Source organism: Pteropus alecto, unplaced genomic scaffold (genome assembly GCF_000325575.1).
Source record: "Pteropus alecto unplaced genomic scaffold, ASM32557v1 scaffold167, whole genome shotgun sequence".
NCBI lineage: Eukaryota > Metazoa > Chordata > Mammalia > Chiroptera > Pteropodidae > Pteropus > Pteropus alecto.
The window spans coordinates 274,882-299,127 of record NW_006440647.1 but is presented as its reverse complement, the minus strand read 5'-3'; the positions used below and the strand labels follow the sequence as shown (position 1 = coordinate 299,127).

The 24,246-nt window shown below is 33.9% G+C and overlaps 1 protein-coding gene across 3 annotated transcripts in view; it reads left to right on the top strand.

Moving 5' to 3' along the window:
* CUL4B (cullin 4B) overlaps positions 1-23,576 on the top strand; it is a 34,376-nt gene extending 10,800 nt beyond the window's left edge. For 2 of the 3 annotated variants that reach the window (XM_025050966.1, XM_015593967.2), the window contains exons 5-22: positions 5,302-5,405; positions 5,886-5,955; positions 6,747-6,820; positions 7,625-7,787; positions 7,934-8,023; positions 8,324-8,406; positions 9,036-9,103; positions 10,043-10,161; positions 10,758-10,950; positions 11,853-11,957; positions 12,452-12,562; positions 13,000-13,091; positions 14,194-14,301; positions 15,179-15,292; positions 16,014-16,119; positions 17,243-17,415; positions 19,056-19,208; positions 20,906-23,576. In XM_025050966.1, coding sequence (XP_024906734.1) covers positions 5,302-5,405; positions 5,886-5,955; positions 6,747-6,820; positions 7,625-7,787; positions 7,934-8,023; positions 8,324-8,406; positions 9,036-9,103; positions 10,043-10,161; positions 10,758-10,950; positions 11,853-11,957; positions 12,452-12,562; positions 13,000-13,091; positions 14,194-14,301; positions 15,179-15,292; positions 16,014-16,119; positions 17,243-17,415; positions 19,056-19,208; positions 20,906-21,001 — 2,022 coding nt within the window. In that variant the 3' untranslated portion in view covers positions 21,002-23,576. The remainder of the gene's footprint in view (positions 1-5,301; positions 5,406-5,885; positions 5,956-6,746; positions 6,821-7,624; positions 7,788-7,933; positions 8,024-8,323; positions 8,407-9,035; positions 9,104-10,042; positions 10,162-10,757; positions 10,951-11,852; positions 11,958-12,451; positions 12,563-12,999; positions 13,092-14,193; positions 14,302-15,178; positions 15,293-16,013; positions 16,120-17,242; positions 17,416-19,055; positions 19,209-20,905) is intronic. The other variant, XM_015593968.2, reaches the window with a different exon arrangement.
* Positions 23,577-24,246: the final 670 nt, after the last annotated feature.

Below are 24,246 nucleotides of genomic sequence, written 5' to 3'. Positions count from 1 at the left end.
TAAAATCATTGCTTAATTAAGCAGTCAGTGATTATAGGAGAGCAGTTAAATTCTTTGCAGAGATGAATATTATATTCTATGTAAGTTTAACTGTTATCATTCTGTTGATGTTTTTAAGCTTAGTCTATCATTATGTATTGCTCCTCTTTTTTATTATAGTTGACACATAATATGTTAGTTTCAATGTACAACATAGTGATTTGGCATTTATATACCTTATGAAATGATCACCGCAGTAAGTTTAGTTGTCATTCATCACCAAAAAAAGTTATTATAATATTATTGACTATATTTCCTATGCTGTACATTATATCCCTGTGACTTATTTATAAGTGGAAGTTTGTAACTCTTAATCTCCTTCACTCTTTTTAGCCATCCCCAATCCCCCTTCCCTCTGGCAACTATCAGTTCTCTGTACCTAGGTATGTTTCTGTTTTGTTTTGTTTTTAGATTCCACATACAAATGAAATGATACAGCATCTTTGTCTGACTTATTTCACTTAGCATAATATACCCTCTAGGTCTATCCATGTTGTTGCAAATGGCAAGATTTCATTCTTGTTATGGCTGAGTAGTAGTCTGGTATACATACGCACGCACGCACGCACGCACGCACGCACACACTTTCCAGAGGGGGCACACAGATGGTCAACTTACATGCGAAAAGATGCTCAGCATCACTAGTCATTGGGGAAATGCAAATCAAAACCACAATGACTGTCATCAAAAAGAGATAACAAGTGTTGGCTAGGATGTGGAGAAAAGGGAATTCTCTTGCCCTGTTGGGGAGATTGCAAATTTGTGCAGCATCTATGGAAAACAGTCTGGAGGTTCCTCAAAAACTTAAAAAATAGAACTACCATACAGCCCAGCAATTCCACTTCTGGGTATTTATCTGAAGAAAATGAACATATTTATTTGGAAAAATACGTGTGCGCCCCTGTGTTCATTGTAGCATTATTTATAGTCGCCAAGATGTGGAAACAACGTAGGCGTCCATCAATAAATGTATCGCTCTTCTTTTTACCAAATTGTTAATCAGTACTATCTCTGCTATTTAAAAGATGTACAACTACAGATACTTAGGCCTTGGTAATTTCAGTCTTAGTTAAGCTCTTTTTACCAGCTGTAAAAAGAAAAATAATTTAGTTTTCATTGTCTGGCTTTCTTTTTTGCAAGTTCTTAGTTTTTGATATATTTTGAATATCTTATTTTAGCCATTTTTACTAGATGTAAAAAGAGTTAATGTAGATTTTATTGCCGTGTCAGTTGTTGAACAGTTTTGTGGTGTGTTTTCTTTCTTTAAGCATATGGTTTGAAAAATAAGATGCAATCTGTTAGGCCAACGACCAGAGTTCAGCACCCGGGTGGGAATTTAATATCTTTCCTAGTGTCTGACATTGTTAAATCAGAAAATTTTCTAAATTTCCTACCTTACCATGTTTAATTCTTTATTTTTTTTTTACACTTTGTATTGACTATCCTTATTTTAATCTTCTTAATTTTTTATTTTAGTCTTCTTACCCTCATTTCTACTCCTTCTCTCGTCATGAATGCAGCTTTCTGTGCCTTTCCTGTTTCTTAAATTCTTTCTTCCCCAAAGCATCAAATTTCATGATCTCTAGTTTTGTATTCCATCTGTTACATGTTTATATTTTCTTTGGAGTGTTTTTGATATGACATGTATGGATTTTGGAGAGGAGGGTCTGGGATTTGGAGGAATAAAGATTAAAACCTTTCCAGAATGTTTTCATTTTATACCTGATTACCTTCAAAAAGGATTTAAGGTAGCATTTTTTACCAGTAATGATCGTGAGCTTAAGTAAAAAGATTGTTTTATTTGAGAGACTTGAGTAACTATCTAGAATCTGTTTAATACATATAGTTACAAGTGAAATGAGATTATTTTTGTATTATACTAAATCAGACTTCCAGGGATTTTTAAAGTATTTAGTGAAATGCAAAATAATTAATACATTTCTAAAAGTGCACTTCAAAAATAAAATACAGCTTGTCTCAAACTCCTAAGTAGTGATTTAACTTTCTTATTCATGTTTCTATCCCAGCACCTAACAGGATACTGAGTATTTAGTAAACACTCAATCCTTGTTGAATCAGTGACTGCTTTGTGCAAAGCTGGATTGAAACCATTGGCATATAGAGATCACTTAGTGCTTGCCCTTAAGATGCTTATAATCTAGGAGATTCATGAAATTAGTAGTTTATGACTAGCATTTTTTTAAGAAATAAAATAGAAAATATCAGATTATATCAAACATAGTAATGGTAAGTATAGTTTCATGAAGATTTTGTTTCAGGTACATAAATTTATTTTGTGTACAGTGGATTATGACAAAATGTGTTTATTACTGTGGCTTGTTAGAATTTTCTGGAAGCCACTGTTTTAGGCACACATGATTGCTCCAAACAAACTTTGCTTAAAAGTGAGGAAAGCATAGTGTTTAGATCACAGGTGTATAGAAGATTATAAACAGACATGAAACTAAAATGGTAAGATTGTGCCTTGAATGCTATGCTAAAAAAGTGTGGTGGTGGGAAAGATATAAAGGGTTTTATTAGGCAAGGCAAGTTTTTAAGTGTTTTCAATACTTAATATGTTTACCTGATTCAAAGTCCCCCAAATTTTACAGAGCATGTAGTAAACAGTTTCACTTCCACCCCATCCTACAATTCCCAGCTAGTTACCCTTCCACAAACATTATTAGTTTGGGGGATATCCAGAGATGTTTTATGAATGTAAAAGCAACTTTGTGTGTTTTTATTCATTTTCTCTTTTTTATATAAATTTTAGTAGACCATGCACCACATTAACCTGTTCAGACCTTTGTATTTTTTTATACCAATTATGGGACTTCTTCATAACAGTACATGAAGAGCTTGATGGAAGGTTGTTGGGGAAGGAACTAGATCTAGTCTATATGTTAAGAGGCAGTCAAGGCTAAGTTAGAGAAGCAGAGTGTTCTCTTCCAACTTGACCTTCAAAATTAACCTTAGATGCGCCTGCTTTTCCTACTTTTCTTTCCTCAGACATCTTAAACCATCCTCCAAGTAAACGCAGGTTATGCTGTATGTATATAAACCCCAGCTTAATTCTCTGTTTCTCACTTTTCCCATTAGTTCTTTATCCATTTCTCTCTGGATCTTTGGGACTCCACTTCTTTACCTCTGCTCAGGAAGCCTTTCCTGTCTTGCCCCTGCCCTAAAGACTGCGTTAGGGGCCTTGCCTCTTTGCTTATTTCTATCATAGCACCTAGAACAGTATATTGTATGTTTTCTAGCTAGTTTTTTTCCTTATACTATAAAAGCCCCTTCTATGTACAAGACAGTTGCTAGTTATAGGTATGTTAGTTTTTTTGAGCATGTACTATATTCACCTGGTTCAAAGCTTAAAAGGAATTAAAGAATGTATAGAGCAATGGTCCCCAACCTTTTTGGCACCAGGGATCAATGCTCCTATGAGAATCTAATGCCTGATGATCTGAGGTGGAGCTGAGGCAGTAATGCTAGCACTGGAGAGTGGCTGCAAATACAGATGAAGCTTTGCTTGCTAGCCTGCTGCTTACCTCTTGCTGTGCAGCCTGGTTCCTAACAGGGGTTGGGAACCCCTGATAGAGAGAATTGAGCACATGGTCTTTTTCTGTCATTAAGGAGAATTGGGGGACGGAATACACAAAGGGATAGTGTTGACTCAGTGACAAGTCAGTGTGATATGATTGGTGATAGTGCCAGGTGAGTGTCACTTGTTGCTGAGGCAATTAAGGAAAGGGTATTGGAAGAAGTGGGCCCTTGATGAATGGTAAGGAAATATGGTATCTTGTTTGAGAAGATAAATAGATGCGTTCAGAACTACTAGATGGGAGAAAGGGGAACACAGTGCAAGGGAATGGGGAAGTAGGACTTGGAGAATTACTGGAAGTGAGAAATGTGGAGATGAAGTAGGAAAACAGAATCTAAGGAGGAAAATGACAAATGCTGAGAAAATGAGTCACACAAAAGGAATATTGAGATACAATGAGAAGAATACTAAAGGAAGAAGGAGGATAGTCCATAGAGGACCAGAGGCACAGAGTGAACACAGAGGCACATGAAATCAACATAAAGACACCTTTTAGGTGTTTGTGGCACAGAGTGAACACAGAGGCACATGAAATCAACATAAAGACACCTTTTAGGTGTTTGTGGCCTAACCAAAGGCTCCATGAAAAGTGACCAGTTTGGCCATTGGAAACAGCCTTCTTATTCCTCCTTAGCTTCTGGATCTAATTGGCCTGCTATTTTCTGGTATGGTGTAGTGACGTCTTTCCTCCAATAGTATAAGCGGTTTCCTTTAAGCTTTCTTTTCATTTGCTATTTCATGTACTGGACCTGCATATTCTGACTACATATTTATGAAAACCACTTCGACCAACAGAACTTGCATGCTCCCTCACAGTCAGTTTTAATGGAATTTTTGCCTTCTGTTGTGGTGAGAAAGGAATCCTGGTGTTATACTTAAGTCATTGCTAGTTGGAATTGTAGATTATATCAGAGTTCATCCAAGGAGTTTTACTGGCTGTTTTAAATTTGAAAGTCTTTTGATATACATACCAAGAAAAAGTCACTGAAATCTGAAGTTTGCCCTTCTGGGATCTGAGTATAAGAGAAGACCAATTCAACTATTAAATTCAACTATTAGAATTAAGTAAAAATAGTCATTTCTTTCCTAATTAATGTTTATTCAGTTGTACAAATTTAAAACCTATATTTATCTCCAACTGAAATGTTGGAGAAAAATATTTCAAGTTTAATTATATCATACTTATAATCCTGTTAGCAATCATTTCTGCATTGTTCTGTTCAGGAAAACCGAAGAAAGTATAAATTTTAATTCAGTGGTGGTCGGACAATTGGTGAAATTATTTTTTAAACTCAAAATGGACTTCCGCTTATGAAGACAATTAACATTTTAAGAACAAGGCAGCATTTATATGTAGCAGTTGTTATAAATTCAGTGTCTTCACAGGGAGAACTTGGCTTCATTGCCTCCATCCTTAACCTTTATAGCCATAATCAATACGTGAATTTTTGTGGGTTTTTTTTTTTTGTACAGTACATTGGCTGTAAAAAAGTTCACCATCTACATTGATATTTTGTTGTTTGACTTTGTGTTTTAAATGGATCCATAACCCTTTTTAATAAGCCGACTTGGTAGATATACCAAAATAATATGAATTTGATGTAGATAATTGACAACCTCCTCCTCCATTCTTTCCTTAAGCAAGTGTCTGTTTAATCTTGCAGGCTGTAGAAAACCTCTGTTCTTACAAGATTTCTGCAAACTTGTACAAACAGCTGAGACAGATTTGTGAAGATCACATCAAAGCACAAATTCATCAGTTCAGAGAATATCCTTTTAAAAACAAAACATCATACTTTTATCTTGTCCTCCCTCCGTATCCCTCAGTATTTAATCCAGCTTGAAATGGAATACTTGTGTTTTATAGGTTTGTTATTTTTGTTCATTCTGCTTCCAGAGAAAGAAAAAATTGATTTTTGATTTTTAAGCTTTAATCAACATTGTGGTATTAGAGTAAATACATCTTTATCCTTTTTGTCCTAACAAATTTCCATTTGAGGAAAGATAATCTTCTAAGGGAAATCATAAACTGAAAACAATGCTTAGTTATGTCTAAGACTTGTTTTTAAAGGTATTTTTTGTGTGGATCTATTTTTTTTTACATTTTAAGAAATAGCATATTTTAAATAAGTGCTATTTAGTTTCATATTAAGTATGTAGAGTATTCCATATTTAAGACAAATGCGCTCTTACATTGCATATGTTACTTGTACTAAACATTTAAAGATATCCTTGACGCACATCTCATGGATTCATTGGATAGTGTTCTTTTTCTAAAGAAGATTGATAGATGCTGGCAGAACCATTGTAGACAAATGGTAAGCTGTAAAAAGTATTGCATTTCAGCTAAATAGTGTAGTTAAAAAATACACTTCTTCAAACACAGGGATAGTAATTTTAAAAGTTTTGTGATAAGGGCCTGCCTCACTATCTGTTCTTGTTCAGAATTGGAAACTAGTTTTGGTTGAGTTTCCTATTTTAAAACTGTAAGTCATAAGTAAACAAGCATTTTAGAATGAGTAGCACCTTAGGATCATTTTTATTTTTGCCACACTTAACCAAAAAGTGTTACATCCAGTCATGATGAATATCCCACCCACTATTTGATTACCTGTAAAGGTGCCTGACGGTCCTATATTTTAGCTTATTCACATCCTGACCTTTTCCTTTCTCCCTAATCTGGTATTACTTTATACCTTATGTTCTGCAAATTAAAAAATTTTAAATCCATCCCCCCTGCCCAAAACCCTACACATAAAATTTAAGGCAGCTTCACTCTGAGCCCTGTTGCTGAGGAAGAATTGTGTGTGTGTCCCCTTGATTCCCTATTTTTTTAATTATTATTTTCAGTTACTTCTCAAGATGCAGAGAAGTCATTGGACCATTTTAAGTGTCCTTTTTCTGGAAAGTACAGGAAGGATTAAGACAATACAGTAGTTTAATAAAAAATGGTGTGGGCATATTCTCGGGTAGATCTGTTTATCTCTATGTTTGATCCTAGTAGTCTAGTATATATTCAAGTGAATCCTGCAATTTTATTATTTTATCGAGAGCAGTTTTTTAGCTTCACAGAATATAAAAATTGTTTGATTTTGTTTTTCATTGGCAGATCATGATCAGGAGCATTTTTTTGTTTCTGGATAGAACTTACGTTCTTCAGAATTCAATGCTACCCTCCATTTGGTAAGCATATGCCAGAAAAAAAAATTATGAAAAGATTTGTTACAAATCATAGTCAAATCTTAATTACACTAATTGAAGAGAGTAAGTGATACTGTGAGTATTCTCCTAAAAACTCACATTTGGCTTCTAGACTTATATTTATAGCAATTTTACCTTCTTATGTTTTACCTATGCTCACGTTGGAGATAGCTAACATTCTCTGAGCCCATAATTTATGAAGTTTTTTTTTCTTTTTTGTCAGCTAAGGGAATTAAAGTTAGCTCTGAACTAACTATATGAGTATATAACATTTTATTGCTGATGAAGAGTTTGCTCATCTTTTAACATTATTATGGACAGTTCCATGTATATACAAAAATAGTATAATGAGCTCTTCCCACCACGTACCTAGCATCTACCTATAGCAATTATTGGAGCTCGCTTATTTTTGAGTACTAAAGCCAGATAACAAATGACCAATTAATCCTTTGTTACCAGCACAATGAAGACCATTTTCTAACTTAGAACTAAATTTGTCTATCAAATTGACCAAGAAAGAAATCCACCAAAGGAGACAGTATGAAAAACTTAGTTATGGAGGAAGACAGAAATTTAGCTTCAGGTCTCATTAAAGAAAAAAAATGAGTTTCCTACATGCTTTAATTTAATAATGTTATTTAAGATTAAATGTGTGGATTTTATTATTTTACAATTGCTGCTTCAAAGCCTGGAGTCATAATTAACATGTGAGAAGTTAAGCCTCTCCAGAAGTGGTATTGTTGTCAATTAATTTAGGTTATATATATATATATTTTTTTATTTTAGGGACATGGGACTGGAGTTATTTAGGGCTCATATTATAAGTGATCAGAAAGTCCAGAATAAGACAATTGATGGCATTCTTCTCTTGATTGAGAGGGAAAGAAATGGTGAAGCAATTGATAGAAGTTTACTCCGAAGCCTTTTAAGCATGCTCTCTGATTTGCAAGTAAGTTAACTAATTCAGTTACTACAGAGCTGATGGCTATCCCTAGTTTGATGTTCAAAACCAGATTCATAGTGATGTTCACATGGAGGATATTTAATACATAATTAATAAATAAATAAACTCCTTTATTTGTTTCTCCTTCCCAGATTTATCAGGATTCTTTTGAACAACGATTTTTGGAAGAAACTAACCGGCTTTACGCAGCTGAAGGCCAAAAATTAATGCAGGAAAGAGAGGTATTTAAAAATCATTATTAATAAATCCACTGTGTCTCACAATAGACCTAACTTTATAGAACATAAGCTGCCCTTTGCATTTATCTTCCCAACATTGTGATGCTTTTCTCTCACTTAGCTGCTCCTTTCTTTTCTCTCTTCTTAAAGGCCAGAATTCTGGATCATAAGCTCTACCTATAATTTTACATATGATTCAACCCTGTCACATTTGACAGGGCTGCTCCCAGGATCTTTTGGACTTGACATTTTCTGAATGATTTATGGGGAGGAAAACAATAATATAAAAAACTATCTTTGTAGGTTCCTGAATATCTTCATCATGTTAACAAACGTCTAGAAGAAGAAACAGACAGACTTATTACTTACTTAGATCAGACTACCCAGTAAGTATTACATGCTCTGCCTAATAGCCTTAACCTGTGTCGTTGAATTGCTTAAGGCATTTTAGGCATTCCCCAAATGTGTTAGGAACTATTTTCAGGTGTGATTTGAGATTTTTTAACAATTGATTTCATAATGCATACTTCAAGTTGTTATTTTCCCTAGCTTATTAGATTTGATCAAGGATTTGATTATTGGTTGTGTTTATGTGTTTAAGATGTAATTAAAAATAGTATTAGAAACTGATATGATCTTTGAAATTTTCAGGCCAATTAAAATTTCATGGATGTTCATAGGAGAAATTGTTTTTGTGCTTTCTTAAATATTACCAAACAAGGAGTTCCTGTAAGCAGCATAAGTAACTTCTTTACCTTCCTAATAAAAGCAGAGAAATTTAGATAAAGGCAGTCATGGGAAGACCTTGGAAATATTTATTTCATGATGTAAATCAAATTCTGGAATATGCACTATTTCTCTTCTTTTAGGCATAGATTAACTCTGAGCACCAATAAATTTATACACAGGATAGGAATATTACAGTGAACATAAAACAAGTTATTTGAAGCCAGGAAGAGGCTTTAAATTTTCAGCAAAGTCAAATCTCAATAATTCTCAACTTTTTTCCTTGTAGGAAGTCATTAATTGCTACTGTAGAAAAACAACTTCTTGGTGAACACTTAACAGCAATTCTTCAGAAAGGTAATTGGCAACTTTTAAATCAGATTATTTTTAAAATGGCAACAGGGAACAATTTAGAAACAAATTTTAAAGATTTCCCGTTTAATAGCTTGATAGCATGTGGTGGCTGCATTTCTGAGGATGGACACAACCCTTTTTCCCTATTCATCACAGTAAACTTTCAAAGAGGTGCCTCTTTCCTTAACTTAAAGATACAGGAACTGAGATGAGAGGGGTCCACCAACAACAATAAAGAAACAAGGAATTTGGGAGTTCTTAATTTGTAAGACTACAGTAAAGAAATGCATTCCTTTTTGCACCAAAATGTTTTGTTTATAGCATATAAAACCAAGCACTTCTACCAAGCATTTCTAAGTGATCTTAGAATGTACCCTGCATTTACTTTGACCGTGCCACAAATAGGCAAAAGTCTTACCTTTCTTTCAAACCATCTTTTCTTTTGTATAAAATGGGTATATTTTAGAACTTTGTTGTAGTTATACTATTATTTCATTCCGAAAATCAAATACATTAGAACCTCATTTAAACTTGGCCTATTAATGTATGGTTTTACTATATCACAGCCCATATCCAGTAGTCAAATATAGCTATGTACACTAATGCCAGATATAACATGGCTGCACATATGAAATATTTGTAATATGTACTTATGTAAACCAGTTTTTATAAATTGGTTTGTACATCTGATCTACCATGTTAAATTGTACAAACCATTATACAATTATTTTTATTTTTAATTAGGCTTAAGTTCCCTGTATTTAGTTTTCACTTGGAAAGGTGATTATGTATTTGGATTTAATTCAAAGCAAATCTCTTTATTAAAATTCACAGACTAGTCATAGTTCAGACTAGTATTACAATAATAATTTAACTTAATTTTCATTAAAATATCTGACATTTTTGTTTACTTTTTTAATACCAAAATGTTTTAAAATTCAGGTTTAAATAACCTTCTTGATGAAAACCGAATTCAAGATTTATCTCTCCTGTATCAGCTCTTCAGTAGAGTTCGAGGTGGAGTTCAGGTTCTCTTGCAGCAGTGGATTGAATACATTAAGGTATTAACAATTAACCTGAATTTTTTTTCTCGTTCATGGCTTATAATCTGTACACCCAGAGTGCATATCAGCAAACATTTCTTGTTAGATCCATTTTTTTTAAATAATGAGAGTTTTGAGAGCAGTCAACCTAAGAATGATAACTGTGTGGCAAATTAGCAATTAGACACCTTCTTGATGTCTGCTGTGATTCCTAGCTCCAATACTTATAGCAGTGAATGTGGAAAAATAAAGGGAACCTTTTTTGGATCCAAAATTTCTTTCCCTTCTTAAATCTTACATAGAAGCCAGATTGTCATTTTTTAAAAAGTCAAAGCTGACTTTTTTAAAAGTAGGGAAAAGAGCCTAGAGACTTATAATTATATCCCATTATGATATTGTATACCCAGTGGTCATTCCTTATTTCGTGTTTATAGATGAATGGTATCAGTCTGGATGTTTTGTCGCTTTCTTTTCCTGATTTCAAAAATAGCTTTATTTTACTTTACTTTTTGAGATTTAAAAAATATGTATACCTATTTAAAAATATGATTTGGGGATTGTTTTCATCATAGATATTTCAGTTCTAGTAAAACATGGTAATTTTTATTTTTTAGGCATTTGGCAGTACTATTGTTATTAATCCTGAAAAAGATAAAACCATGGTTCAAGAATTGCTGGATTTTAAAGATAAGGTTGACCATATAATTGATATCTGTTTTCTGAAGAATGAAAAGTTTATCAACGCCATGAAAGAAGCATTTGAAACATTCATTAATAAAAGACCAAACAAACCTGCTGAGCTTATAGGTATTTTTTCCAGTCCCTTTTTCCAGTTCTTTAATGGTCTTCTTTTACTCATAACATTCTCAGTTAATCTGAAATTTCAACAGGGTTGTAATATATTAACACCTCATTGATTCCAGGTTGCTTAGCTGGTAGTTTCTAAAAACTTGGGATAAGTCCTTCAAGCTAAAGCCCACCTGTTAAACGTAATGTTCTTTCACTATAAGACAGTACCTTGGACACTATTTACTTTTATTTATAATTACCTTTAGGTCCATTTTATAAGCCTACAGCAATTTAGAGGTGAGGCAGGGTGCTCTTTTTAGAGGGCCACACTTAGGGCTGCAAGAAAAGATAGCAGAAATTACAGTTTCCAGTGAGACAGGGAAAATGTCCAGGACAAAAACAAACCTAATAGTCTGAACCCATTTAGTGTAAGAGTGTTATATACTGTAATGCTTTTCAGGTATTCTTACCCAAGTACCCCTTAATGTCAGAAGAGGAGGTACCCTGAGAAGGTCTAGCATCCTCTGGAAAAAAAAAAGATGAAATTTCATTGGTGTACTGCTTATCCTTAATATTTTTGCAGATTTTGCCTCCAACTCTGTAATGGATCTGGTTTGTTTTAATAGAAAAGTAGTATTTAAGATTGCTTACCATCATTGTAAAATGGATACCCTAGTGGAAAGTGTATTAGATCTGGAGCCAGAAGACTTGAGTTTGAGTTCAGGCTCTCATATTTATTAGCTCTGTGACATTGAACAAGTCATTTCATTTGCCTTACTTTGGAGACTTTAAAAAGTGCATATATACCTCTAAAGCACTGAAAATACTCAGTATATCATACTTCTTTCTGTTTAAGTGTAATGCTCATTACCTCATGGATACTCATGATCTCTAAACAGCAAACTTTATCCCCATTTTAGCTAAGTATGTAGATTCAAAGCTTCGTGCTGGCAACAAAGAAGCTACAGATGAGGAACTTGAAAAAATGTTGGATAAAATTATGATCATATTTAGATTTATCTATGGTAAGTTTATTTTTCTTTTAATATTTTCTTTTAAAACAAAGCACTCAACAGAGAAATTAGCAAGTATAATCAACCTGGAGGAAGTATTATTTGGGAGTTAAATATTTAAAATTCTATTATATTGCTTGCATTTAATTCAATGGGGTACTTTGAGGAATGTTATTTAATTGCCTTGTGTTTTGACTTTTCCACTATAAAAAGCCTCGTTTCTTGTTACCTGTTTTAATCTCTAGAGTATTGACATTAAAGCTACTGGTTGACTAAAGCTTTTCTAAAGCGAAGTTTATGCACTCTTAATTTTTTATAGCAAAGAACTTTTGAAATGTCTGGTACAAAAGTCTGCCTCTGATGTTTCTTATATTTAACAAACTTGGATAAAATGTAAGAATTTAAATAACTTGGAGTAATGGTATGATTTATTAAATACTTTGGAGCAGTTTTGTCAGAACTTTTTATTGGAATGTTGTGAAGTTGTGTTTTATTATTTAACATAGGCAAGGATGTTTTTGAGGCCTTCTATAAGAAAGATTTAGCCAAGCGCCTGTTAGTTGGGAAGAGTGCATCTGTAGATGCTGAAAAATCAATGCTGTCCAAACTTAAACATGGTATGTTTCTCATTCTTTCCGTTCCTTCTTTGATTTCTGAGAGAAAATGTGTTAGCTTAATTTTGACTCTTGTCAGTCACTGTATGTTCATATGATGAAAACATAAATTGAGTAAGTTCATTAGGTTTCCAACCTATTGTACATATCCAGAGCTGTTGTGATTTTTTTAAAAAGTAAAGCATTGTTCTTGTTTTTATTATTTGTATAAAAATTTCCCATTTTTGTTATGCCTAAATAGTAACTAAGGTTACTGTAGGATTAAAGAGTTTGACTCTGAATTAGTGGGGGCATACACTCTTGGTTAAGGATTTTCTTATTCTTAGGAATAGTTAAGATCACATTTCATGCTAAAGTAAGTTTTTTGCATTTCATGTTTTCAATTTTAAATTCTCTGTTTTTAACCACTTTGATATATTATGTGTAAACATCTTTAATAGAATGTGGAGCTGCTTTCACCAGCAAACTTGAAGGAATGTTTAAAGACATGGAACTTTCTAAAGACATCATGATTCAGTTCAAACAGGTAAAAGTGAGTTAACCTCTTACTTAATTCCTTGAACTTAAATGTATTTAGTTATCTCCTTTGTACTGAAGAGGATAAATAGAAGCATGTTTTGTTGTAAATATTTCATAGCAACTTAGATGATAATCATAATAGAGAAAAAAATCACTGATGAAATGTAAATATATTTGACCTACTTCAGAATTTATTCTCAATGTACACCCAAGGTAACAAAACTATAAATAAAATGTTTTGAACTGAAGTCAGGACAAGAAAAGCTGTAACTAGATAGTGAGAACCGGGATTCCTCCAGCATCTAATCACTGTTGATGATTTGCATGTTCAAAGGTGGCAATGAAGAATGAGGAGAAGCAATAGAGTGGTTGTGTACAGCCTTTGGGGACATTGAAAATGAAAAGCTAGATCCATAGTTTTGCAGATGTTGGTAGAAGGTGGTTTTGAAATATTTAAGAGCATAGATATAGTGATAGCAAATTAGATTTTCCTCTCAGGGTTTTAATAATGACTTCTTTACCACTATATTGCTGTGGTGAGAAATGAAAGTAGAAGACTCAAGAGAAAGATGAGGGTCAGTAGGATCATGGGTCTTATAGTAGCTACAGAATAGGGTTTATCTGCTTTGCCCTTTCCACATTTTCTTTCTCCCCCACTTCAGGTCACCCCCTGCAAACAGCTAGTGGAGCAAATGAAAAACCAGATACTTGGGCTGGCTGGTGGGGCGAGGAATGGGGGTTGCTGCTAGGTGTTCTAAGCCACATAAGGGTCTCTAAAGGTGGAGACTGCAGGTGGTATGGGGAAAAGAATGGAGAAGAGATCCTATAACAGCCCAGCTATATGTGAGAAATTACTTAAGTCGATAATGCCTCTAATGAGGTCATGTGATCCTTTTGTGCCATTGTAACAAAATGGTAACCAATACGTTTTTCTAATACACTTAATAAAGGCTTCATTTATATTCCTTTTAATAGTTGACCTTTATTTTAGAGATGGTTAGTATTCACATATAATTGTATAATGGGTAACTTTTTGAATGGATCATTATTATGACATGAAATGTATGCACTTTTAGTTTTAAGATCTCAGTATGTGCGTTTGATCTTACCTGTAGTATATGCAGAACCAGAATGTACCTGGGAATATTGAATTAACTGTGAATATCCTGACAATGGGTTATTGGCCAACATATGTGCCTATGGAAGTCCATTTACCACCAGAGGTAAGAGTTGCTGATTGTTGACTTGAGTTATAAGCATAGAAATATACGACACTTCTATTTTGCTTGTCATTGAAAAATAGATACTTTTTGAAAGTTTGTGTCAGTAAGCACACCTACACCAAATGTCGACTGTTTTAATAATTCACTCTTCTACTTATGTTACTCTTATACTAATATCATTACAGCATAGCTAATGATGCCAAGTTTCTGGCTTCAGGGCTAATTTCCCTGACTCTTCTTTCAGTTCCCCAGGTTGTATTCACCACTCTGCCCAGCTATCACAAATTCTTGCCCATATGTCACCTGGAGGTTGGATTGCTGAGTGATGAGTGCTTGCGTAAATTTATCCTAATTCATGAGGGGAACTGTCTAATGCAGGACTGAAGCTTAGAAAAGGGGTTAAGGCTAGAGAGACAGATACTAAGAATCTTCCATGGAGATAATCATGGGCACCCAGGAAGTAGATCTCCCTTGTTAAGAGGAAAAATATAGAAACAGGAAGAAAAAGCCTGAGGCAGAACTTTGGAAAGGGCTCACATTTGGCAGGTGGTAGGAAGAGGAAACTGTGGAGGAAACCAGTGAAGAAGCAATAGTGAGATAAAGGAACCAGCATGGTGCAGAGGCACAAAAGGCATTGGAGGTGAATGTTTTAATAAAGGCGCTGAATAAATATTGCAGAGAGAGTAAAGAGTGTGAAGAATGATAAATGCCATTAGATTTGGTAGTTGGGAGATCATTACCTTACAGCAGTGATCAGTGGACCTACTGAGTAGTCTTAAAAACGTCCAGAAATTATTATACATGAGGTATATATAAAGAGTGGTGAATGCAATATTGGATACAGAGCTTAAATAAAGCTTTAATTTATTTACCGTAGATGGTAAAACTTCAGGAGATTTTCAAGACATTTTACCTAGGCAAACACAGTGGCAGGAAACTTCAGTGGCAGTCGACTCTAGGACACTGTGTGCTAAAGGCAGAATTTAAAGAGGTAAGTGGATGTTCCCCAAACTTAATTTTCACTTTCGTCTTTGATGTTGAGGTCACTGCTCTTAACTCATTTATAAATTTATCCTAAATATCTGCTTGACAGTGATAGATTCTCACAGCTTTACGTATTATAAGAATGTGGTCTTTTCCACGGCTGATTTGGCCTTGGCGCAAACTGAAAACAATAACCCATTTTCCCACCCTTTTCCCACCTGTGGATGCAGAATTTACACTGCTCTCTTTTGGGCAGGAAACTTCTTTTCTTGTTGACAGGGGCTAGAGAATAGAGTAAGTGTTAAGGGGAACAGTTCTCATATCTAATGTCAAAGAGTTCCTTCAATTTTTCATGACTTACCTAAATCAAAAAAGTCAAAAATGTATTTGAAATAGTGATTCATTGCTGTTCATAATAAACATCTGTAATGACACATAAGGCTAAGTTATTAATTTTCATTACTTTGTTGTTCAGTTTTAATTAAAAGGCTTAAAAAAAGACCTGTAGAAAGGTAACCCAATCCTTCCTCCTGTTTTAGGTAGGATCACACCTAAGCCCTACACCGAACATACTGGCTTTTCTGGATGATGTTACTCCATGTTTCTGAATCCACTAATTGAATCCGCTAATTGAAAAAATGCTTTTTCTATAAGACATTAGTCATTTGATTAATTTTTCATGTGTGTTTTTTTTAAATGATGGCTAAACACTGCTGTTTCTCCAACAGGGTAAAAAAGAACTCCAGGTGTCTCTTTTTCAAACACTGGTGCTGCTAATGTTTAATGAGGGAGAGGAGTTCAGTTTAGAAGAGATCAAGCAGGCTACCGGAATAGGTTTGTGTTGAATCAGTTAATTAGCAAGCATTATCCAGTGTCCACTATGATGTACACGCCACTAAGTTAAGAGCTCTGGGGGGATACAAAGCAATAATCCCTTTCCTCAGCACTCATAATGTAACCACTGGGAAAGGGGGAAATGACACTTGAAATAATTTCACAGCCATTAAGTACCAATCTGTGGTGCTGACTAGGAGTGTGTTAGGAATTCAGCAAAGCAAGAGATCATTGTGGACTGGCACCATTGGAAAAGCCTTCATGAAAAGGGTGGGACTTGAGTTAAGGAGAAGGCACATGTTGCAAGGGAAATATTGTGAGAAAAGGCTTCGAGGCAGGTATGAGCACAATGTGGGCAGGAATCATGAAGAGTAACTGCTGCAGCACAGAACAGGGAGATAATAAGATAGATAAGATGGGTAGAGCCTGATCATAGAGAGCCTTACAAATCTAGCACATGAAACCTACGTTGTAGAGTCTCAAGCATGTGATATAATGGAAGTGACTTATTTGGTCAACTAACCTGGAATAGGTAATTAGGTAAATAGACAATAGGGCAGCTTAGAGGATGAAGAGGTTCCTAGTGGGGTAATTCAGGCATAAAGTGATAAAGGGCTTAGACTAAAATGAGGCCAGCGAGAATGGAGAAGGAGCATCTCTAAGGAAGTAACAACTTACTAGGTATTTGGAGGATGAAGGAGAAGGAAGATTTAAAGATGATTCCAGGGTTTCTCACCTGAGTAGGTTGGTAGCTTCACAACTAACAGTTGGAAAGAGGACACCGTTTTATGGGGAAGATAATGAATAAAACTTTGAACATACTGGAGTGATGATGATAAAACAACAAAGTGAATGAAGGTGTCCTTTAAATGTGAGAGTGGCAAGAAATGAGATGTCATTTCTGAAGATTTGGTAGTTATCTACATGGAATGATGATTGAAGCCGTTAAAGGATTACCAGGGAAAAAAAAGCCATTAGATAGAACAAAGAGGAAGTCATTGGTGACCTTGGGGGGTGGTGGGGACAGTTTTAATAGAGGGATGGGGTTAAAGCTAGATTGAGGTTGAATGTAGCTGTTCTTGTTGATGAGCTAGTAACAACTAAGCCACTGTTTCTTCTTCAGAGGATGGAGAGTTAAGGAGAACACTGCAGTCTTTGGCCTGTGGCAAGGCTAGAGTTCTGGCAAAAAATCCAAAGGGCAAAGATATCGAAGATGGTGACAAGTTCATTTGTAATGATGATTTCAAACACAAACTTTTCAGGATAAAAATCAATCAAATCCAGATGAAAGAAACGGTATATCTTTTGCTTTCTCCTCGTCCTGATACACTGGAATTGTGTTCATAATAAAATTTATAAAGAAGATTTTATGCCTACCTAGAATACTACCACTAACATTATTTTCCATGCCTATATCTGGCTCAGTGTATTTCAGTATTTGATTTCACATTTTTGTGGGGGAGGTGGACATAGTTGGGCTTGATACTCAATAGTTTTATATTCTGCTTTTTTTGTTTAACATTAAATGTTTAGACTTTTTCCATGCCATTAAATATCTTGATAAAATGGCAGATGACCACACAATATTATTTTGCATGGCTATTGTAATTTATTCAACCAGTGTCCATTATTGGACAATTAAATTCATAACTTTTTAGTATTATAAATAGGACTGCAAGAAATCTTTGTACCTAAATCTTGATCTCTCTGAGACTTTCCTTATGATAAATTCATGGAAGTAGACCTTTTGGGTCAAAAAGTATGAACATTTTAAGAGTCTTAATACATTATGTCATATTGTATTCCAGAAAGGCTGGACCAATTTACATTTTGTCTAGCAGCATGACTTGCAGGTCTTAACAGTGTCCTTACCAGCACTAAAGATATTTTCTTTTTAAAATCTTCCCAACTTGCTTGATGAAAAATCTGAATGACTTATTATTTCTTTGATTAACAGTGAATATTTTGTTGGTTTTTGCCTTTTGAATTTGTAAGAGACTTTTATTAAGAAAATCAAGAACTGCAGCATTTCTTGAAACCAGTTGGTTTCAGTTCCAGTAGATTTAATGCAGGGCTTGAGAAAAAGTTTCAATGTGGGACAGAAGTCAGTATCTCAGACAAGTCCTGTCTTGTTCACATTCACATCAAAGGCATGACATTCCCTTAGAAGATTACTGTGTCCTTTTAAAACATTTATGCTGTAACAGAAAAAAAAACCGATGGCAAAAAGCCCAAATTATTCTAGGTGCTAAAGATGAATATTTTTGCTTTAGCATTAAAATTGGTAAACTGACTTACAAACATCTAAATTTCTGTTAGTCTTGAATGAATATAAGCACTAACAGTATGCATTTCTGATATACATATTAACATTTTTTTATTTTTAAAGTAGCTCTTCTATTTAGTTTTCAAAATTATTGGGGTGACATTGGTCATTAAACTCAAATAGGTTTCAGGTGTATAATTCAGTAATACGTCATATGTACAAAAATATTTTTTTAAAAAATTGGTTCTCTTAGCTAGTTAGTACTGTACTTTGAATCAGAGGTCAAAGTCAATCATTTTTAGAGATAAGCTATTGACAGAAATCTAGTCAATAATAACCCCTTGTGACATATTTAGAAGATTTCAAGAACAGAGTAAAAGAAAATGATAAATTCAGCGTCAGCTAGTCTCTATTTCTAGAAAAGTAGCTCTTTTCTATTAACTAATATTGGCATTACCGCATAGGTACCGGGCAATATAAATTAGGACAGAAAGGAATTACATTAGTAGGGGTTTTTTTTTCTGTCATTTTCTGTATGTTTAAGATTCCTTTAGATAATTCAGCATATTTTAAGCATTAACAGTGTGTCATGTCCCTAAAATGTACAATTTCTGTAAGTAAGCAAGTTCCATGTCAGGTACATTTCCTAAGTTTAAAACTTTTTTGTTAGGTCGAAGAACAAGCAAGCACTACAGAAAGAGTATTTCAAGACAGGCAGTATCAAATTGATGCTGCAATTGTTCGAATTATGAAGATGAGAAAGACACTTAGCCACAATCTCCTTGTTTCAGAAGTATACAACCAGTTGAAATTTCCAGTAAAGGTAGGTACTTTTGTGTTTTTACATTGAGCTTGTTATCTATAAAAGGGACTGAATACATTAGATTTTTAAACAAAAATCTTACAAACAGAATAAAGCCTCAAGATCATTTGGAGGAACAGTTTTAATTTCTCAAGCTCATATATATGATTCTAAAAGAACCTTTATTGGCATATGTGGGCAGCTGTGACAAAAGGAGGAAAACAATTTTAAAAAGCTTTTATACCTGAAAGTTTAGCTGCTAAATGAGTCTTTGAAAATTTCAAGTTCAGACACTATTTTTTTTTGAGCTTGTTTTTTCTTTTTCTCAAAATACCTTGATATTTGACAGATTTGGTTATTTTAAATTAAATCTTTTGTTTAGTTAGCTTCTATAGGTGTCCATTAGAAACACTATACAGATAATTAGCCATCATTAGCCATCTTTTTGAAAAGTTTAGTGATAGTTCTGGCAAACTGAAATTGGTTGTTAAATGGACATTCCAGTGTAAATGCCCAATAATAAAGAGGCATAGACAGTGTGATGGTGTACTGAACCGTTTTTCAAGTGTTAGAAGATTCCCAAACCTTTGGATAAATACTTGATAGAGTTTGGCTAGACTCTTGGCTGTTGGGGTTCTCATGATATTTGGGCTTGTTTTTTTTTTTCTTTTTAAAATGGGGATTGTGAGGCTTAAATGAGAAAATATATGTAAAAAACTTAGCACTGGGCCTGGCACATAATAAGTGCTCATTAGCTGTTATTGCTAATAATAAGGTAGGTTTTTTTGTCTTTGCCAAACTTAATACTGCCTCATTACCACATGCTCACTCTCATGCTCTGCCTAATAATCATTTCACCTCCAGCCAGAGAGATCACTGATGCTAGAGAAGATAAGAGGATCACTATAATAAATATCATGCTGATATTCTAGGTCTTTTACCATAATTAAGAGAAAGCCATTTTGATTTTCAAACCTCGGAATTACTGGGTGATATGATGGCTGAAATTTTGGCTACCCCATCAGACTACTCTCCCTAACTCTGTTGATCAAGTGGCCATTTTACACAATCCGAAAAACGCTATTAGCAAGCAAGATTATATTCTTTTTATTGGCTAGATGCAAAAGGCAGTGGAATTTTGTCATTCAAGAGCTAATAATACAGTCATGAGAACAAGCTTATCAGCTTTCACGGTGATTTTTTTAACCACAAGTAGGATTCAAAAATTAAAATCATTTATAGTAGGTAACAGTTAAATCTTACATTAAACCTGGAATATGAATATCTGAATTTTTAGATGATACTTCACTTACCGAACCATTTGTTGCAGTGTCCTTATAAATAGTGATTTCTGCAGTACACTTTTTATCTTTACAATGTGTTCCTCATGTGAAGGTATGAGTTAGTCTTTTGTATTTGTGCAGAGAATAGCTGGTTCTTAGAAGACCTTGTTAAACTAGAAAAGTAATAGTATAATAATATGACAAGGTGTGACAGTATATGTATAGTATAAAAACATTTCTTAACCTAGTTTGTTTTCATTATACTTTCTCTTTTAAAAATTACGGATATTTTAAAATATAAAAAAATTAAAAATTAAGGAATTTAAATACATTAAATCAGTGAGCCAAAACTGCTCTTTTTTAACGGGATGTTGGTAAATGGGCTTGAGCCAATGAATATGAGCTTTTGGATTGAAAATTTGCCTTCTCTTATAGCCTGCTGATCTTAAGAAGAGAATAGAATCTTTAATTGACCGGGACTACATGGAAAGAGATAAAGAAAACCCAAACCAGTACAACTATATTGCATAAAATTTTGGCCTTGGAGCATTTTGTGTCTTCATGCTGTAGCCAGTGGATAAACTAACCTGTCGATCCTATATTATTTGACTTCTTTTATACTACCGATGAACAAATGAAGCATTTTAATGGAAATAGTTGAGTGGAGTGGACTTTTTCGGTGGTTAACATGCCCATTAAAAGAGTAATACTTACCTTTAAGAAGAATGTTGTTGAACTCTTTGCATGTTATTTAGTATGATGTGCAGAAAGCTCTTAAGAAAGTACCTGGTCTTCATGATTCTTCTTTGGAACTGGGGAAGAGGTCCCTATGGCTATTAAAAAAGGGGGGTTCTTATACATCATTAATTATGAAGCAAAGGTTTATTTGCTTAAAATGTCATTTAAATACTTAAACTGCATGGAAACTTTATTTACTGTACAGAGTTCTGGATGTATTTATCAAATAGAAAAACCACCCTGGACTTGGTTGTTCACCTGTTTTGTGATTTCCCTTGAAAAGAAAAATAAGTTGTCATAGCTATTGATAATCTACTAAATAATGTTCTGTTACACTGAAAGGGATGTTTTGAAAAAAATTATTTGGAAACAAGTTTTCAAGTAGAGGGACAGTTACTTATATAATCTCTTGTATATATCCATCCTCAGATGTTCCATTTATGGCTATGGGAGGTGTATGTATGGCTTAGCCCTGAGTTTACTGTGCTGACTAACAGGTACTTATAAAAATAGCTGAAATAGAAAAATTGCTGATCATTTGTCCTAGAAGAACACAGTAGGTGCGAAAAGTCCAACTCTTTTTTCATATTAAAAATGAATACAATATGAACATCGCAAAAGAGACCAAAACCCACATATTTTGTAAATTTTTACATGAGCGAAAATTCAGCTGGTGTTCAATTTCCTTTAAACTTTAATGTTGTTGGGACAGTTTCGTCTTTAACTTGGACCAATTATAGATTGTTACAAGCTTTTAGAATTTAGCATTCCTATTTTCTCTACCAATTTTTTTTTGAAGCATCCCAACTATTGGTAAATAAGCCTTTCCTCTCATCCTTATTCTAATTTCCTAAAGCCCTAGATGTAAAGGTCCTCCCTCATTTTCTCTACACAACCCCTAGTTGGGAATTTCAAATTCTGTATCATGCTGATCTTATTCCTTTCAAAATTGCTTGAATGTAAGAGTCCTCATAGCTTCTGGACACCTACTTTTCAGGGGAGTGTCCAATATTCTATGTAGGAACAATTCTATGTAGGATTGTTCAGACATAGAAAATAGCAAAAGTATTATTCTTCAAATTGATAATGTGAGTAAAAAGCATCTCTTTACCATCAGTGGTTTTCTTGTTTATGTGGGTTTTTTGTTTGGGGGTATATTTTTTCTTCCTTGTTTGTTTATCCTTGAAGCTTTGAAGGAAATTGATCTTGGAGGAGAAGCAGAAAATTTTGTTTTGATTTTTTAAAATCAAAACTGCTTTAATGCTTTTTGTAGCGGTATATTTCCTTGACTATTTGGAGCCATTAGGAAGTATACCTAGGTCCTAGCTGGTCAACTGAGGAGACTTGGCTCTTGTGTCTGCTACTGGTTGTTTTCTTGAGTTCTCAAAGACCTGTTAACAGCTATTTAAACAAAATTGTCTGTTCCTCTCTAATTTTGTCAATGTGTACACTGTTTAAATATATGCAGTGTTTCAAATGCCTTCCTAATTTCTTTTTGAGCAGCCATTACCTATATTTTCTCAGCTCCTCTGGTATTTCCTTACATGAACTCATCTGACAAGGAAATGCAACTGTTTTGTTTGCCCTTTCTCCATACTGGACCATCTATATCAGTGTTTTAACTCATCCCCAATGGTCTCTGAGATATGTAAATTGTTCCACAAGACTTGATAGTTACTCTTAAGGAATTCTTAGGTAGAATTGGTCCTGTTAGGAGACTCTTGGTGTCACTCTTGTTATCTTGAAAGCTGGTCCCTTTCCTGAGGCTCTTAATTTTTTGAAAACTTGATGTGTCAGGTGAAAAATTGGCAAGACTATTAAAAAAACAAGTTGAAGGGAGCTGTTTAAAAATTGAAAAGTAATTGCAAACAACATTGGATAATTGTGACTTTTCAGTTGTTGTTCTGTATCAGTTGAATTTTTGTGCTCTTTTCCCTGTGTATGTGGTGGTTCTATTTTTCTCCAATAAAACTTTTATTTAAAAAAAAAGTTTCTAGAGAAGACCTTTAAAATTCAAATGTTATAAAAGTTATAAAACCATAAACCGTAAAATCTTATTTGTAATGATTTATTTTACTGGATTCGCTTTTGTCGATTTTGTTATTTTTTTAAAATGCTCGTTTATTTTTGTAGTGGTTTAGTGATAATGCTATAGGAATGTGGAAGAAGGAGGAGGGGATGGTAAAGGGTGAGTAAAATTCCCAGGAATCCTCAAGGTGGATATTTATTCTTTGATGTCATTTTAGATCAAGTACAAGTATAAACATTGTTTCATTCAAATCCTCAAAGTCAGATAGTTGCATAAAGTCACTATGAAACTGATCTAGATTTACGTTGAGGGGAAAATAAAAGATTAAGTACTTTTGTTTTTATGGCTCTTGATCTCCCTTTTTGGCTCCTGATCTGTGTACAGTTCAGAAAATCATTTTATTCTATTTAGGCATCTATCTCAAAATTTTCAGAAGTTTCTCTTTTAAATTTTAGCACCATAAGTTTGTTTTTTTGTTTTTGTTTTTTTGTTTTGTTTTTTACGGTAGCTATTTTTTGTTTCAAAGATCATTCTGTTTATTGCTCTGAATGAAAGGAGTATTATAAACATGTTCTATTCTTTCATCTACGTAAAATTACCAAAAACGTTGTTTATTAAAAGAAATAAGGATTGCTAATGGGAATTTGCATAATTATGCTTTATATGGTATCCATGCTGATGCTTCATTAATCAATGTTTTTCAGTTTCCTACAAAGAAAGTTTGCTTCACGTGTGAATAATGAACAGATTCATTCACCTGGAAGCACTTGGTTCAAATTTAATACTTTGTTCAAGTACTTTACGTTTTTCCTTGCTATTAAAAAGGTTATTTCTTTTTTTGAACAGATATGTAATATACTTTTATTTTTAACAGCCCTTAGAACTTATATCTAGCATAGTAAAAAATTAAATCTAACTTTTCTTTTGTAGACCTTTTTCGATGTAGAATATAAGAGTGCTGCAGAGACACATTAGAACTTAATAGTTTTGCAAACTATTAAAACAGATC